The sequence below is a fragment of the Sylvia atricapilla genome, chromosome 11, assembly GCF_009819655.1.
Source record: "Sylvia atricapilla isolate bSylAtr1 chromosome 11, bSylAtr1.pri, whole genome shotgun sequence".
Taxonomy (NCBI): Eukaryota; Metazoa; Chordata; class Aves; order Passeriformes; family Sylviidae; genus Sylvia; species Sylvia atricapilla.
This window is the reverse complement of record NC_089150.1, coordinates 4,374,988-4,393,541: the sequence shown is the minus strand read 5'-3', so window position 1 is coordinate 4,393,541 and position 18,554 is coordinate 4,374,988. Positions and strand designations below refer to the sequence as shown.

Below are 18,554 nucleotides of genomic sequence, written 5' to 3'. Positions count from 1 at the left end.
GTGAAAGAAGATCCATCTTGCTGCACAGGTTTTTACTTTATATACTCGGTAAGAAAAACATAGATAAAAAATTTATTGGAAAGCCATAAACCCATCTTGTTCAGTTCTACATGCAGCAGGAAGGGAATAATTGTTTAATAAACATCAAATGTTTTTAGTATCCCATGTAAGTCTTCACGAAACCCACGTCCTTGGCACTTACATGGATTATAAACATATTAACTTAAGTTCCCACACACGTCTTTGCAATGGGTCTATAAAGGATGCCTTACACACACAGCACTTCTTCCAACAGTGGGTGTGCTCTCCTTTAAAATCTATCTATTCCCAGCAGCACTATTTTCTTAATATCAGAAAGATAGAAGAGGCATTTATATAGCTTCCCTATCAATCTACTTTCAGACCACCAGAAATACAAACTCTATGGCTTAAAAATTCCATTATCCTCTTTCTAATGAATGAAAGGAGGACGGAAAGACAAAGCCATCAGTTTCCATAAAATCCAGCGTTCACTAGCGTCTGCTGTAACATTTCTAGATGGGCAAAAGGGACTCTCCTGAATGCAAAGGAGCACTGCCCTCCCCACTGAGCCCACTCCTCGAGACCCTTCCTCCTCCTCCTCCTCCTCCTCCTCCGGCAGCGACGCCGAGGCTGCAGCTGGCGCTGGCACCCACGGCCCCGGCGCCTGGGCCTGTCTATCTCCCCAGAAGCAAAAGTTACGTTGTTAGACACGCCTCAGTGAAATCTGGGGGTGTAAAGAAACAAACCTGCAATAAAGCATCCTCTGGAATAAAGCAGAGCCCGCGCCGAGAAGCACGTCAACAGACAACCCCTGATTTAAGCCATTTCTTTTAACAATGCAAGCCGAGCAAGTATAAATTAACTCACACCTTTAAAAGCCAAACAACACCAGTTAGCTAATTTTATCAGCACTTAAAAAAAAAAAAACCCAACAAAAGCCACTTTGTTTTAGAGAAACTTGGTGAACTCAAGCCTACCGTGTCTTGTGAAAGCAGGTAATAGAGAGTATAAAAAGGCAAATATGTTAGATGAGACAGGGTCCCAAAATTTGGTAGAAAAATGGGGACTGTATTGACCAACATATTTTCTTGCCCACCTCCAGCCTGTAAACCCAAAGCACAACAAGAGCACCACCACTATGATGCAAAACTCAAAAACCCCAGCTTCTTCGCACTTCCCAATACGCTTATCCAATGCACTTCTAATTAGCTAATTGTGCCCACATTGATCCAATTAACAAGCCATAAAGATCTGAACAAAGGGAGCATATTCTGCCCAGTGGAGACTCTATTCAACCACGCCAACACCAGACAGAGCAAGACGTGGAGGACAAAACCGAGGCCAAGGCACTTGGCCACAGCTCCCGAGCGTTTCGCCATCGCTCCGGGATGCTGCTCCGGGATGCCCCGGGTGGAAAACCTGCAGGCACCTACCTCTCCCGTTTAGGAGTGTGGACTGATAGCTGTCCATTAGTTGAGGCGTGTGGGTTGATGATTAAGGAGGTCTTGGAGGGCGCGGAGGAGGAGACGCAGGTGGTGGACAGGTCCAGGCTGCTGTGGTTGTTGCTGGCTGCCTCCTCCGCTGTGTGCGAGCTTGTCACTTCCTTCCAGAGCTGCTGCAGTTCTGTTGGAATCATGCCTGAAACAAACAAATTGGATAATTAAATCAATTAACAGCTAATTCGGCCGTCTTCAAACAGTAATTAAATCAAAGAGTCAGTAAACAAAGCCTAGTGTTAGTTTTGCCTGTGTGTGTTTTTGCGCATGTATTTTTTTTTTTTTTTAATAACTAAATGCTAATACTGCACTGCATGATTCTGCTGTGCTCTGGTGTGACACCTGCAATACTCATGGAATGCAAAATCCGGGCTGTGGGGCAGAGGGACAGACACAATACCACACCCATACCAAACATCGTGCTAAATATTATAATTTCTTGTAATTTTTTGACCAAAGGCTTATTTTTAGAGTCTCTACTTGGGCAAAAATTGTCCCCATGCCCACAGCAAGGCTGACAGCAAAGGTGACCACTGGCTACTCTACGTTCAGCTAAGAAATTAAATTTCTGTCTTTTTCCACAATTTTTTTTGCTTTATTTTTTTAAAGAAAGTGACTACTTTCTAACCTGTTATTAAAAACAAGGAAGGTCTTAGGAGAAAAAAATACTCAGCTTTATTATTGTGACAACATGAACCACAACATGACTAATTTTGTGCTTAAGTTTTAAATGATGACAAATAGCTTTGTTATTAAATACAGTTTTTATTAATCACTTTTAGACGTAAATTATGAATTCATATTGTCTTCCTGAAATGCTTTTCAAATTTTAACAGTCAAATTGATTATACTATGATTATTTCATTAACACACCTATCTTTCTCATTAATTTTGGTTTCTTGAACTGCTCACTTAATTGATGGATGTGTCTACCGAAAAACTGTATAACTTTCTATACAAGTAACACTATTATTACTGTCATTTCTTAGATCGATGCTAATGAGCCATTCAAAAGTAAAATGAAAACAGAAAATAAGCTTCAAGAAAAAAATAATAATAAAAAATTGTGTTTTTTTAAATGTGCCAAAGTGGACGCCATGGTAAGTGAGACAACATTCAGTAACAAATGCAAGTGAAAACTGCAAACTCCAATGGGCCAAATGGAAGGTGAACCATGTGCTCACGCTGAGATCATGCTTTTGGATAAAGCTGATGTTTGTGACATGATCCAACAAGTCCAGTTTCTCTCACTACTGACAATTTCAGTGCTCTTTCAGAGAAGGCCATGGGAAAAAATTAGCAGTAGAGACACGTCACTCAAATATTCAGGGGAAATAATAATAATAATAATAGTAATAAGACAGTGTCTGTGTGTTTTTAAAGAGGTTTCTCATCAGTGTGCTTCCAGCTCATCGTTTGGGTGACTGTTCATTGTTTCACCATGTTGTAGCTCTGGAGCTATCCTAAGGAAACCTGCCATTTTCTGAGTGTACAGCAGCAGCTCACACAGGCATGTACCTCACCCAACCTAAGGTACTGAAATTAAAAAAAAAAAAAAAGGCAGTATGCATTATATTCATTTGAAACACATAATAAAAAATGCCAAGGTCTAAATTTAATTTATTTTTGTCATTTAGAATACAATGGATAGATAATCATCTCAACGTGATCAGCCAAACATCTTTACTTTGCTAAACTGTTAAAGATTTTAATTATGCTAGCTTTGGAGAGCACTGGTCTAATGAGGCGATAGACTCCAGAGAATCTAAGTGGTTAAGAACTGTGAAATGAGTCTGATAGGATTTTTTTATATTCACCGTGGATCGTTTGCATATCAAAGAGGAGTAAATTATGGCACGACAGACCAATAACCTTCCCCGCCTTTCCCAGAGTAGCATTAACAAAAACAGTTGGTCTCCGGTAACGGTTCACTACAAAAAATTGCTGAAATCCTTAAGTATCTGCAATTAATATATATTAGGGAAGAGGCTTCAATTTATACATTAAGTGATCAGATATTCTTAGGACACATCCGTTTCTCTAAAGCCACGTCATTTTCCTTTCATCAGCCCCAAATGCCAATTATATTTTGATGGATTTTGTCCCAAATGAGCATTTAGTTATTAGACATATTCAATTATTACTTGTCCCCTGGAATTAAACCTCTGAGCAAATTAAACAAAGAAAAAGGTCAGTACACAAGCCTGTGTCCTGTTTTGCTGTGTGGGGGCTATTATTTTCAAACACCTTGCAAAGTGACAGTGTGGGATGTATTTTTAGCTAACACGCTTGACAGGACTGTCTGCGCACTAACAATTACCTGTGAGCAGGGCTGACCCTTACACACTGTTTACTCAGTTGAAACAATAGTGAATAGACTTGTCTGTTGATGATAACATATTGATATGAGACCATATGAGCCGACACCTATTTTTATTTTCCAGAATAAGCAAAGAGGGAAAGAATAACTGGTCTTTTTTTTTTTTTTTTTTTAATCTGGATTTCTGCAGGTTTTTAATTAGACACAGGCTATCATCCACTCTCCTTTCCCTGTTCTTCACTTTCCTCTCCTCCCGGTCACTTCTGGATCTACCAATGCTTCCTCCCAAGGAAAAGCCTGAAAGTGTTTCCGCCATTAAAAAAGACATACACATGATATTTATGCCTCTAAAAGTCAAAGTGTTTAGTCTAACTTCCCATACAAGTGTTACTCCCATTAGTACTAGCAACAACTACACCACAGACGGAAAGAAAAATAAAATATACCCCATTGTGTGTGGGAAAATGCTGAAGATAGTAAGAATTTTATGCTGGGTGACATTAATTTCAAGAGCTAACTGTGATGTCACACGTCTGCCCACAACCCCTTGCCAAAAATTGATTACATCACCTGATTAATAAAATAAAATTAGAAATAGCCTCTCTCCTCCTGCCCTAAATTTAGTTCCTTTAGAATAATTCTGGAGAGAATTCCTGACTAGCCTGTCAAACTGGGCAGTTGAAAGGTACGCTCATCACTCATCCAGTAAAATGGTTAAATAAAATAATAGAACAAATGGCAAAAGCAAGTCAAATAGATCCACGACCACTCGCAATAAATTACGTAATTTACCATTTAACAGCCTCATTTTAACAGTGAGAGCTAAATTTGAAGTTGGATTCCCAGAACTGCGCTGCAATTACCCGAGAGCGCTGCGACTTCCTACGGACCGGGAACGGGATTCAGACCTGGAACTGCCAAATCCACGGGAGCAATCAGGCACCCGGATGTCTCAGTCCTATTATTTTCACTCACTGGTGATCTGAAGTGTGATTTGCAGTTTCATTTTGAAGATACTAAAGATCTCACTCTCGCAGCTCAGAACACTGCTGAAATGGGGTTTATTTTAAAATCGCTGCTATGTACAGATGTAAAAGCTAGATTATGGAAGTGTCTAAATACTAAGCAGCAAAGATTACACAAATATAACACTAAAGGATGTGCTATTTTGTTTAAGACAATAGGCGAGCACTAAAAACTAAAATGAAACTAAAATACAGATTTAAACAATCTATTAGTTCTGAAAACATAAGGAAAATGTCACTTAAAAAGGAGCATTCGCTCCTTGGAAACATTTATTACTATTCTAGATACTTAAGAATAAAAGCAAAATGCTTTTAACTGAATTCACAGCTACATTTACTAGAGGGATGATTTTATTTCTTTTATACACACATATGCAGTATTTGTCTCAGTCTTGCAAACTGTTCTGGAAACAAAAGGGCATGAGAGATGTAATTTTTTTTTTAAATAAGAAATGTCCATTACCAATTATTTTAAACTATAGCCCTGGCTCTTCATTGCATTTTTCAGGACAACTAGTCCTCTTGATTATGAAAGAAAATGTAGGAACAGGTTTAAAAAATGTATGTTGTGGGGACAGTTGACAGATTACTGCTCATGGAACTCAATTTCCCAACCCCAGGTATCACCGGCTCAAAGACAAACAGAGTTGCTCAACCTCTTTGTGTCCTTGTACCTCCATACCCAGGTGACCATGTTCAAGCAAGCAGAAAGTTGATTTAAACCTCATAATGACATCAGTTTTAAGCCATCGTCTCTCTGATAAAAAGGAATAAAATATCGTGCTGGATTGCAACCTGCCTCAAGCCTCAAATCCCTCCTTCCTGCCGGCTCCTGCTGCCCCCAACGCTCGCAGCTCATTTCCCTGCCAGAACCAGCCCTCTCTGCTTATGTTTGTTTCTCTCTGGCGTGCAAGTCAGCACCCCTCAGGTTTTAAATACGCTCCTGGGTGAGGACTAATAGTTACACTTCCCTGCTAACCATATCAATCAATGCCACGACGGCTGAATTACCTACTGGTGTCTCCGATGTGTTACCGCACAGATTACACTTCATGCATCACCACATTCATTTCTTTCGCATTACACATGAGCGTGTCTTGTCACTGCCCAATTGCCCTCCTTTGGACAGCTTAACTGATGGACTATACAATGAACCTTACTGAGCCAACTTAATGGTATAGGAGCTGTGGGAAAAATTAGCAGGGCTGAAGCTTGAGTCCGGTGGGTGTGTGGGAACAGCCTGGGATGCTTCAGACAGTAAATCTGAGGCATAATTAATCCACGTTACAACATCTTGCAAGCATAAATGGCATTTCATCTACGTGCCCTTTTTTCCTGGACTCATTTCACACCTTCTCCTCATCATTCTGCATTGATGGTGACTGATCAGGTACTGCCCCAAGCCTGGCCCTGCAGCTGCCAGCTGGGCACCACCTTCCCATGGATCAGCCTCCAACTCTGCACAGTGCTGCTCTACACCAGGCAGCCAGTTTTGGGATGCTGGGAAGTTGAACTGAGTCAGGGGTCAGGCCCCCAAAAGCCTGGCCTCTCAACACAGGAGTTAAGGGCTCAAATACCTTCCTGGGTCTGGCAAAAATAAGCCTAAATAAAGTACGTCAGCCACACAGCAAGGCTGACTCTACTCCCCATTCTGGCCTCTGTTTATCCATATAAGTTAATATTCACCAGCCACCTCACTCTCCTTTTTTGCTGCTATGTACACAGAAAGAAAGGAGGGTGAAGAACAGAAGTGACTTCGTCTTGTCCCCTCCATTTAAGTGAACAGAGCTGAATGTAAATTCATTGTATGATTTAGAAACTAGGAACAGCCCTAAAGCTGCTTTCAAGATCCCAAATCATTCAACCTGGGCTGACTCAAGCTATAAAGGTGAATGTTCAAATTTATTATGGGGCAAGGGAAAGAGAGGGCAGGATTATTCAGAAATACCAGCATCATGGTTGATGCCATGGCATGCCTGAGCCAATGCCAACTCCAAACAGTCTGCTTTAACCACAGCAGCCAGAGCTCAGACAAGTCTGTTAAACTGTCCCATGGCTTGCAGACAAACCCAGTTTAAAAAGTAAAATAATAAATTTAAGCCAAAAAAGAAAAGAGAGAATAAACCTCCTAGGTTATAATCACTGTCAAAAGTATTGTGGATTTAAGTAGTGCTTTCAGTGTATCAATGTCTTAAAAAAATAAAGTAAATTAGGATTTCAGCAAAGCAGAAATTCAGAATTCACTTCTTGCAGAGTGCAGGACTGAATAAAGACGTAGGAGGATCTAATTGTCAATAACACCATTAGAATTAAATGGAGTTAATCCCAATTTGCCTCAGCGTGGAGGAAGGAACAGAAGCACGAAGCAGTGACACGAAGGCAGTGGAGAGCAGCCGTGTCCCCTCTCCCTGGCAGCCACAGCCAAGGGCACACAGAGCTCCCCAGCCCGTGGGTCAGAGCTGCTCTGTGCCAGCTCCTGGCCAGGCTGGGAGCAGCAAGGCCCAATCAGCACATCTGGGAAAGGAAAAGCTGCTCTCACACACCCTTAGCCATGAAGCCAGCACCAGGAATCAATAAAGGCTCCTCCTGTGAAGGATTCCAAGCCCAAATGAGCACAACCAGCAGCTCTGAGTCCGCCAGACCAGCTACAGCTGTGCAAACTGCCTGTGAACTCCAAGCCCTCTGCACCCTGCCAGTCAGGGCAGCCCAGGATTGTAGCAACGCCCTTCTCAAAAAAAATACCTTTGCAATGCCCACCCTGCCTGTCAGCATCTTTCTGTGCTTATTATTTTATGAGCCTGTGAGCTCCTTCTCTCCCTCCCCTACGTGGTAATTCTGTGAGCGTGCACACTGCCCTGGCTCTGCCACCCAAACCCCTCACCTACCTTGTGCAAGGGGTTGCAAAGGCAGAGTAGGCTGCCCGGGCTGGATCGTCAGCAGCCCCTGACGCTGCAGAGACAGGAGGTGCTGCTGCTGCAACTGCTGCATCTGTAAGAGCTGCTGCTGAAAGGCCAACTGCTGCGTGGCCACTTGCTGCTGCTGGGGCTGGAAAACAAAACAAAACAAAAAAAGAAAAACAAAATGAAAATGCACACTTGTTAATTCAAGAGCAAAGCAGAGGGTTTACAGGGCTCTTTGTCTCAACTTGCTTCAACTTCTGATAGCAGTCATTGGCTATAAAGGCCAAGCCAGTGAGCCCACCACCCCCGGGAAAGACCCCAAGATATGTTTAGATGCTGGAGCTAATTAACACAGGGCTGCAGATTCCCACTTCCAGTGGTTAATTTTCCCCCAACCTAAATCCTTGCTGCCATCCCAATTACAAATGCATACAGCATTTCTTGGTCCATGTGTTCATGTTTCACCCCAGATGTGGCTGTGTTTCAGTGGTGGCAAACACTGATGAAAATCCTGGGTAATTCTTTGAGGCAAAGAACATGAGAATCACACCCCACGATCACATCACACTTAGATGTAACAAGAAACCCTGCACTGTGCTCTGTTTGCTCATTCAAGGGTTGTCTCAACTATTAAGGCAATTCGACTGGCTTAATTTATGGTATTTTATACTCACTCTCTCTTCTTCATCCATCAAGCCCCACAATACTTTCTGTTACACTGGAATTATTCTGTGCTGTATTTAAGGCTGCTACTTCTGCACTTTGAAATTTTTAATTATTCTCACTAGAAAGAAGATGGAGTTGCTTTACTCCACAGGGATGTGAACCTTGAACCTTTGAGGTGTAAAAGAACATGTTGCTTTTCTCACTACTGTACCAGGAGAAGCTTTTAACTACTCTGTTTATCACTTCTGACATAAATAAATGAGAAAAAATCAGACCTTTGAAGAAGAAAAACTTCATCTAATATTGTTAATTAGCCATGACAAACGATGAAATAACATTGTAAATCTTTCATAGAAACAGCCACTAGATTTTAATTACACACATTCATAATTTAGCAAACAACATCTTACTTGAATGTGAGTGTTTAATATGTACAGTACTCGAGGCTTCAGAGTCCTTAATTTTGTTCAGTTAAGGAAGCCTCTAGGTTTTGCTTCCATGCTCATCTTGTATTTTATTTGCTTTGTTCTTTAAAATCCATGAAAGGCTTTGCATTTTGATAAATATCTTTTTATTTATTGTACAATGACAGGAGGAAAACTTTTGTTGTGTAAAACATCAATACATCATGCCAGTGTTTAGCAGTTCCTTGTGCTAGCCAAAAAAAATTAATGTAGATTTCCTTAGTAATTATCTGAGTGATAGAAAGATAATACAGTGCAGTAGTACAATAAATAGAAGGAAATTATCTAATATCCCTAATCTGCTAGGAATCATATCAAGGTGGAGGTCTTATACACATTATGGCTAACAATTAGGGAAAGAAAATTAACTCTTACCAAACTCCATTCTTTCACAAACCCACCCCAGCCAGATCCTGAGTTTTCTGTTGCTCTTCCTGGACACCAAGCCAGAGGATCACTGTCCTCATTCCCTACTGCTGTTATACAGGGAAAAAGTCCCACCAGAGCTGCTGGAGCAGGACTGACAGACACCAACTGTGGGTTTGACCCACACCTTCTCATACAACCGTGCCCCATCAATCCTAATACTAAACTGACTGTACCCACAACTCTGAGAGTCAGCCATTCTGTTCATCTTATTTATAAACTCAATTTATCTTACTTCCAAAGAAAACCTTGGACTTCAGGAACACATCTAAACAAATAGGTGTTTGGATATTCTGAAATTCGGAGAGTTTACATTTCTTTGCAACAGCTTGCTCTGACACATCCATTTGTTGCAACTATTTGCAACAGCACCATATGCATGCAGGCCCCAGGAACAGTTGTACTGAGCTAAAGTAATGTTTGCCTCCATAAATATTAATTTTAATATATATATATACTTACTGCATTTATATTAATATATTTGTATTATTAGTACTAGGCATAGTAAGCTGTGTTTTACCTATTTGCAATAAGAGTGCAAAGTTAGCACATGGGTTGTTTTTTTTTTAAAAAAAACCCTTTATTGAATTGACTGATGCCCATTTGGTTGTCTTCTCAGCTATCCTAAGAAAAGCTCTTGAACACACTCTACTTTGAAAAGCCAGGATATAAAAGTATACAAGGCCCATTGTCCAAGAAAGAATTTAAAAGCAAGACACGTTGCCAAACTGCGCTCCCCACCCAGTTACCAAACACAGGATACAAGGCAGTTTGTTTACTTCTCACAATTGAATGCATACAAAAAAGGTCTCGGTGCAGTCCTGTTGTCAGGTCAGTAGTCAGTGTTAAAATGCTGAAATATCCTGATAAAACTTGCATTTTTGATCCCCTCCCTAAAGCTTCTGTCAAAGGTCTGTTTTCCTTTCTTAGGTTACTCCCTACTGCCTAACATAAACCGTGGCAGCGCCGGAGGACAAACGGCCCTGCTCGGGAAACGCGCGCTCCGTCCAGCGCCGCGGCTGCGTGGGACCCCCAGCGCCCCCCTGCCTCTGGGGAGCCCCGAATATTCCAGGGGAGAGCGGGAACAGGGCTGAGATCCCCCCCAGCACCTCTGCCCCCTCGCTGTCGGGCGCTGCGTGCAGCCCTTGAGTAAAGAAAAATCACCCCAGGAGCCTCGGCTGGGGCCCGTCTGTTGCTCTGCTCGGGGCTCGGGTCCCTTTCACCAGCAGGGCTGGGGAGGTTTGTTGTGTTTTCCCTCTTTCAGGACAGCACAATAGGACAAGGCACTCACAAAATGACTTGGGGGATGCCGTACATGAATACGCTTGTTCCATCTGTCAAGGTACACGCTCAGCCCTCGTTAGCACGGCAGTCGCCGGCCCCTGCCACGGCACTGCCTTGTCAGTTTTCAGAGCCAGAGGGAGGGGGGGAAGAAATAAAATAATACAAGACCACCTCTTCCATGCTAATTTAGGAAGAATAACCTCCTTAAGCTGGGCTGAACAAACCTGTGGGGTGAAATGCATTGTTGGAACGGACCTCCACTAAAACCATCAGCAAAAATACTCCCTCCCAAACCCCCAGAATAAGCTGAAGAGAGTGAAGTCCTTGTTCTCTTTCCAGCTATCGTGTTAAAATGCTCTTCTTGAAACAGGAAGGAGTCCTTTCTTATTGTTGCTTTCGCTAGTGTAATATTAGAAGTGTGACCACAGTAAATCAGTGTGTTAGATATTGAAATGCCATCACATTGTCTAACTTCCCTTCTTGTCTTTTTTAACACAAAGTATTTTTTTTCTTTAAGCTCCAAGCCCTCATCTTTGTGTCTGAGATGCTCTCCTGTCTGACAACAGCAATTTAGAAGAGTTAACTTTTATCGTTCATTCTGCTGTGTAACTTTCCCCTTCAAATTTCTTTATCTGCCCTCTGAGCTCATCTGAACTTTCATGTTCTCCCAGCATGCAGGCTTGCATTCAAAACTATGTCTAATAGACCAAATAAGAGGTTAATAAGAAGTGGCAACAGAAAGAAAAAATACAATCCCTGGTAACTGATAAGAATGACAGTGGCAGCCCTTTATTGTTTGTCTTCAAATATAGAGTTAAAGATCTTTAAAAAACTAAATTTTGACGCCTTTGAAAAGAAAGAAGCACAAAATAACAACAGGGGGTTATTGCCTGCCAGCCACAGGGGAGAAGCTCCATAATTCTTATTCTCCCTTTTGAAGGCTGTTAGAAATCTGATTCAAAAAAGCAACAGCAGAAGGAGAAAGCCTCTTGAGGCTATCGCCATTTCCTGTGATCATGCATAATGCGTTTCAAAAGTGGGTTTTTACCAATTCTGTTGATCAATTGCACCTCCTTCATATTCCCTCTTTTTTCTGCTGTGTTTACATCTGATGTGACTCAATGACAAGCGCTGTCTGAGACTGTGAAACAGACCTGTCATGTTGATTTATGGGCGCATCAAACCACGACTTGTCCAAACTGAAGCTCGCAGTTCATTAATTAGAGAGTTGTGACTTTGAAGTCAGCTTTCAGACTGTGGTTTTTAACATTTGGCTTAATTTATATGCTCTTGAATGTGGATCTCTAAGGAAAAAACTGAAATTCCCTTCTTGTCTTTGAACTTCTTTTGACCGCACAATAATCATTTCTTTGTCCAGAGTGATGCCTGCATCCCAGAGTCATTAACGCGCATTGAACTGCCACTGATGAGTAAGCCCTACTGAATTAGAAAAACAGCCAGCAAAACAAAGCTGAGAGCATTCTGCACAGTGATATCTCACAATTACATGCCTTCCCTCCCTGTGCCATTTCCATTTTAATTACTGTTAGTCCTTTAGATTTACATTTTAGACACTTTTTAATCTGTTCCCTTTTTATTATAGTGGCGCCCGTAAGCGCGCTATGGTTAAGGTTGTGTCAGCGTTTCCATTATAAACCCCCCTGTTTTCAGGGGTTTATAACTCAGCTGGAAAAATTCACTCGGGGTTGAAACTTGGCACAGGTGGCACGATTTGCAGAATTTCAAGAGGAATGGGGAGCAGAAATCTGTGTGCTTCAAGCAACACCACTTGTCAGGTGACACGAGTGCTGCCGCTATCACCGGACATCACCCAGTGTCTCAGGCCAAGAAGCAGCTTTCTAGGATCTACCTAAGCCAACACTGATGTCAGATTAAACAGGAAAGTCTCAAACTCCTCGAGACTTAAGAGGTGGACTCAGCACCTTAAAATGTAATTGCAGGAAAATCAAATTTAAATGCACCAAAAACAACCAACAAAGTTGCGGATGTGGCAGGTATTTTGGAAGGGACGTGTATCTAAAGGATAGGCAGAAACTACCCCAATCCATCCCCTCCAGTTATTGACCGTGGTAGCATCAGAGCAAGGTCTCCTGCCACCTCTTCTCCATGTCACCACGGATGCTGTTCCGTGTGGTCCCTCCTGCTCAGCCCGTGCTGTGAGGAATGCGCAACCAGAACCGCTCTGGCTGGGAAGTGCAAGCCCAAACTCAACACCTCTCGGTATTTTGTGCCTTGTTCAGAGAGGACAGCAGCGAGCTAGGCCTGCTGCCTTGCCCCCTCCCCTCTCCACCATAACTAACTCCCCAAAGCACTCTCCCAAGATACAAGTCTAGATGCCTGCTCCAGGACTCATACTGAACAGCAAGGCCTGGTCCCCTGCTATAAAATATGTGGCAGCGAGCAAATGGAAAGCACAGGAAAACACAGGCGAAAACAGGACAATAACTCTAAATCTGAAAGCTGAGGCCCGATAGAGTCAGTTCAGTTGTGCAATCATTTATAAGATGAATGACAGTTTAATAGCCACTAGACAGTCCCCGGGGATCTGTGGTTTGAAAGTAAAATGGGTATTGTCTGTACCTCTTTAGGCTGTTTTCCAGCATGTTGTTGCTGTAAAAGTTGAAGCTGCAACTGTTCCTGTTGTTTCTTATAAAACTCTTGAAGCTGCTGCTACAAAGAAAAGGAAAGATGGTAAGTAACAAAGTGGAGAGCCAATTCAGTGTCCCTTTTGGTGTAACACACAAACTGTGATTTGAAAAATAGCATCCTTTTATCTGTAATGGTCTGACCTTTAGTTTGAAACTCAACAATAAATTCAGTGCACACTGACTATTCTTGGCATTATCGTTTGAAAAGTAATCTCCAAAATGAACTGATGAAAAACATACCATTTTCTACACAAACTAATTAAAATAAGGCAAGGAATGACCTTTGATTGTAACAACAAAGCCAAAATGCCCTTGCTGAGAGAGCCTGGCGAATCTCTGTTGTGAAACACACATGCTTTCTAAATGATAGGGTTTGACTGTATTAAGTGTTGTTCAATACATGCATAGACATCCTGGGAAATACTCTCCTCCTCCCGTTCCCCAGACATGCTCAGCGCAGGCAGCGCTCCGGCTGCGGGCAGGAGGGAGCCTGGAGGGAGCAGGCAGGGTCAGGCTGGGGGGATCCTGACACCCACCCGGGCTCCCTGAGACCCCCCCCTGTGCCAAATCCCGTGATAACAGAGCCTCGGGGCTTGTTGGGGGCCAGCTTCCAGCTGAGAAAGGACCATGGGCTGCAAGAAGCACTGACACACAAGCCAGCATATGTTGGCTGAAATCAAACAGGCTTGCAAACCTCTCCACTTCTGTTTCCACAGCCCTTTGTGGTTCCAGATGGAAATAACGAGGTCTAAATTGGGAAGTATGGCCCTTCTACCTTGTTTATTCCAATTAGTCAGGGCACACCAAGCCTTCTGATGGATGTAGGCAAAAGCAACAGGGACATCTGCCGAAGTCCTGACACTTAAATATGCATCTGTATTATTTAGCTGATCTTGGAAACACTCCTAGCACTGCTCCCTGGATTTGTTTCCAGTAGCTATTTCTAGAATTAAAAACAAAAGAGCAGTCAGTTCAGCTCACAGCATGGCTGCTCTGAGGTTCAGACCTGAGGTGTGGGCAGCTCCTTTCCCTAAGGGTGCTCCAGGAGGTGAAGCCTCCAGCATCCATAGGGGCCACCTGAGCAGCTGTTAAGCGAACAATTACCTGTTGAAGCATGAGTGCCTGCTGCTGTTGGAGCAGGACTTGGAGTTGCTGGGGAGTTAGCACTTGTTGCTGGAGGATCTGCTGCATTTGCTGGGGAGTGATCACTTGAGGTGTCATCATAGCCACCGACACTGGAACCTGAAGGCCAAGAGGAGAGAAAGAGGGTCAGAGTCCATCCCCACAGCTCATCCAGCATCCCCATGCCAGGGGAGCCCATTCCTGGCATCAAGGGGACTGAAGGTGAGAGTCCTTACAGCCCACCCTGGCCGGCACACAAGTACTGACCACACCTTCCCAGTGACTAAATTCCCCTTTTGCAAAACACTATTGGATGCAAATTCCTTAAAGCAATTAATATGGTAAAGATTTATTTATTTTTACAAGAAATCGTCAGCTGGGTCCTTTCCCTCCCAGAAAGCCCTCGCCTTCTGTAGAGAAACCCAACAGCCAAATATCCCGTGCTGATGGGATCTAGACCCTATTACGACAGGTTTTTCAGAAAATTGAAGGAAGGCTCAGTGATGTGAATAACAGCACTAGACTCCTATGCAATTTTTACAGAAAGGCCCTACCACGATGTCTTTACCATTCCATATTCACCCAGCATACAGATGTCTTCAATTCTTTCATATTATGTGAGATACCATTAAAAGCCGCTTTCCATGACATTTCAGTGACAAACAGCTACAGTGATGAACTTGATAGCATTTCATATTTGCAACTGTTAACACGCTTCTGCACGGGCATCTTTGCAAGGAACCTGTACACTGTATCTGAAAGGATGATGTCTTGTTCAGATAAAACACTGACATTAAAATGACAGGCTGTCTTGGCCAAGGTTACACAAATTGTATTCAAGCGGATACCTAATGACAATGCTATGAATTCTGCAAGCTTTCTAGAATGTAATTTAGCTATTCAAAATAATCACTGCACTTGTGTTTAATTTGCAGACTACATGAGAACCATTTTGTCAGTCCCAGTAATGCAAGAAGACTATTTCCTTGGAAACCCACCCCTCTACCCTCCACCCCAAAAAAGGAAAAGAAAATGAGGGGAAAAAAAACAATAGAGGAAAAGACAAAACCCATACAAGTTTTAACAGTAATATTGAAGCACCTTACTTTTCTATAGTTTTAAATCAAATATATGACAGCACAAAACTAAAAGCAGTAAAGGATATACTTTGCTAAAAAGGATCTCCTGTCATCTCATGTATTTCAATAAAAGGTAATAATATGTTTAGCACTTTTTCCATGAACCACTTCAAAAAAAAAAAATCAGCAGACAATAGCTGATTAGAAGATAAAGGAGTTTAAAAAAAAAAACCTCCAGTGTAGTAGTAAGCAAGAGAGAAATGCAGTATTAATTTTATGTAACATAATGTCTTAATATGCAGTTTATCTTGACTTTTTCACATGATTTGTCCTGTCATTTGCATAGCAAGCTCTCATTCCTAATTTCACAGTCATTATGCACTGATGTCCTGATTTCTCAGCATCACTAATCTTGATGAACTAAAAATGGTTCCTGAAGGTCAGACGCATGTACAGTGCACATCTCCCCGTGTTGTTGTGTACACGCCGTGTGCCAGGGCCAGACACTGCCTGTGAAACATTTCCCTGAGCAGAGCCCAGTGAGGGCTCACACACCTCTGACATCCCATTAACGTTGATGTGGCCAGGTCCTCTGAGCATCCCCCGTGGCACAGCACGTTACCCCCACACTGCTGGTGGGGTCCAGCCTGGTGAGAATACCAGCAAAAGGAGATTTAATTACGGGATAAACACCAGAACCACTAAAACCAGTGGCCATTCTTCTCCCACGGCTGGTGCTGCATCCCCGTGCCTATGGGAAAGCCACCACCTTGCCACGCAGGGCCAGCTCTGAGGACACTGAGTCATCAGCACGGGTAATCCCATTAATTCAGAATATCTTAATCCGTAGTCTTTCAAAAACTTTTCTGGGAGTAGAAAATTATTTAATTAAATCCTGCCGTCACTATCTTCGCCCCAAGGCGTGACTCACCTTTATTATTCTCATCCCCAGAGAAGTTTACTTTACCCTGGGGTTTGTACTACCTCTCACTGAAGCTGGACCAAGCAAACAGAAGAGGAAACATGTTTAAGTATGTTTTCTGTGCCCTTCTTGGAAGATAGACAAGACAAATACTCTTCAGTCAGATTTATGACGACAAGCGAGGATACAGACAGGAATAGGGTGGGGTGCTGTAAACCCTACACATCGGTGATTAATCCAAAGGGCCGCATTCTGCCGTCAGCTGGGCAGGGACAACTCCCATTCACTTCCATGGCCTTTCTGCACGTTTATCTCGGGACAGATCTGGCCATTTGGCCCTGTCTTTGAAAACTGGCCATGTACCTTCCAGTAACAAATCTCTTAGCTGCACACTCCTTGCTAGAACAGAAGCACTTAAGCAGAAAGAAAAAAAAAAAAACAATCATGCATGTCCTGCACACAGTCGCAGAGTACAAGTACACAGAGTACAAGTTTGTGTTGGTCGGTTCAACTTCACTTTACCATCTGAAACCACATTTTCACACCACACCTGCGCTTCTAAAGAAGGTGCTGCCTTCCATTTATAAACACAGCTAACAACCACATTTAGCCACGGCCTGTACTTTAGTTTATCACGAAAGCAACTTACGGAAACCTTGCACAAACAAATTCAAATGAACCAGAAACTATTGTGTTAAAAATTACAACACACATCCCGGACGAGCGTGGGCACACCACCACGTACAGTCTGAGGGACTTTAAACAGTTAAGAATGATGGCCTATATATCCACTCTCTTAACTCCCAACGTCCAACTTTTCCATGTAGCTAGTCCCTGGTAATACTAGGAATCAAAGGGCATGCAGCACCAGCAATAGGCTATTATAGCCCACACTTTATTACCCATTACTACCGAGGTCATTAGCGGTAAGAGTGATTGTACCGGTCTTAACCTATTGATCATTGTAACTACTATCATTTAATCCCGTGTTGAATGTCTGGAAAGCTGCTAAAGGCACACAAGAGAGAGTGCTTTAGTGATGAGAAATATAGCCAAAGCTTGGAAATTACACTTTGATTCATAAAATCTAGCCAGTGGTTTAAATCAATAGTATTTAAAACAGTCATGTAAGTTCTTAACTACAGCTCTCTAATATTTATGGGTCCCTTTTTGAGTGTATTCAGTCAAAACTAAACTTTATTTTAGATACTGTGCAATATACTTTACATTATGTTAGATAAAAAATATTTATTTCTGATATTTTGTCTGATAGTAATTGGAACCTAAACCAAGAACTATAAATTCATTTTAGATTTCTATCTCTCAGATGTCAACTTAAATGTGTTGCCAAAAAAAATTACAAACCAACTTTAAAAATGACTTAACTGTTTAAGTACATGAAAATGAGCATGTTTTATGAGTTAACAATGAATCACAGAAGGCAGTCTATGAAGAACTAAAATAATTCTGTCTTACTGCCTTCAGGGAGTTGAAGTTCAAATTAAACTACTGGCAGATATATTTAAAGAATGCTAAGTTAGCATGCAGAGAAGAAATCAATCTCTTTTTTTTTTCCTTTCAAGTTGTTTATTTCTATTTTGCACTTGAAACATGATTGTTGTTATTGATATGATTAATGAGCTACTTTTGGTATTGTTGACTGATAACAATAGGGTGTGGTAGATACCCAGCTGCATGTAAACCTGGCAGCAAAGGTAAAAATACAGCTGCAATTTGGCTTTGGGACCTGTGCTAGTATGGACCTGCTGACATGCTAATACCATCAACGGCAAAAAATGTCTTTAATACTCACAATTGTCTTCGCTCACTGTTTCTCCCAGGGTTTTGCCTCTGCTCCTCCACATCCCCCAAAGGCCTCCCAGCCCCACAGTCCCCTCTGAGACCCTCCCATTCCAAGCCCCCAAAATGCCCCATTTTGGCAAGACCGACCAAGGGAAACTTCCACAAACTTGGGCCAAGCTCCCCTTTGACTTCCCCACGAAATTACAGCAGGGATGCATTTGTCACTCCTCCACACAACCCAGTCAAGGGTCACGGGGATGAAAATGATTTAGTCCTATTTAATCACCTCCATTCCCTCATTTTCAGCGATATTAATATAATTAAATACTAGCTAAATAATTTCAAGTAGTTTAATCT

At 42.2% G+C, this 18,554-nt stretch overlaps 1 protein-coding gene across 8 annotated transcripts in view; it reads right to left on the bottom strand.

The window, feature by feature from the left end:
• Positions 1–18,554, bottom strand: part of FOXP1 (forkhead box P1) — a 391,357-nt gene that overhangs the window by 61,421 nt on the left and 311,382 nt on the right. For 5 of the 8 annotated variants that reach the window (XM_066327180.1, XM_066327184.1, XM_066327183.1 and 2 more), the window contains 4 exons: positions 14,376–14,513; positions 13,204–13,293; positions 7,748–7,907; positions 1,455–1,659 (listed from right to left, as the gene is read on the bottom strand). In XM_066327180.1, the coding sequence (XP_066183277.1) occupies positions 1,455–1,659; positions 7,748–7,907; positions 13,204–13,293; positions 14,376–14,513 (593 nt within the window). The remainder of the gene's footprint in view (positions 1–1,454; positions 1,660–7,747; positions 7,908–13,203; positions 13,294–14,375; positions 14,514–18,554) is intronic. The other 3 variants (XM_066327182.1, XM_066327188.1, XM_066327187.1) reach the window with 1 other exon arrangement.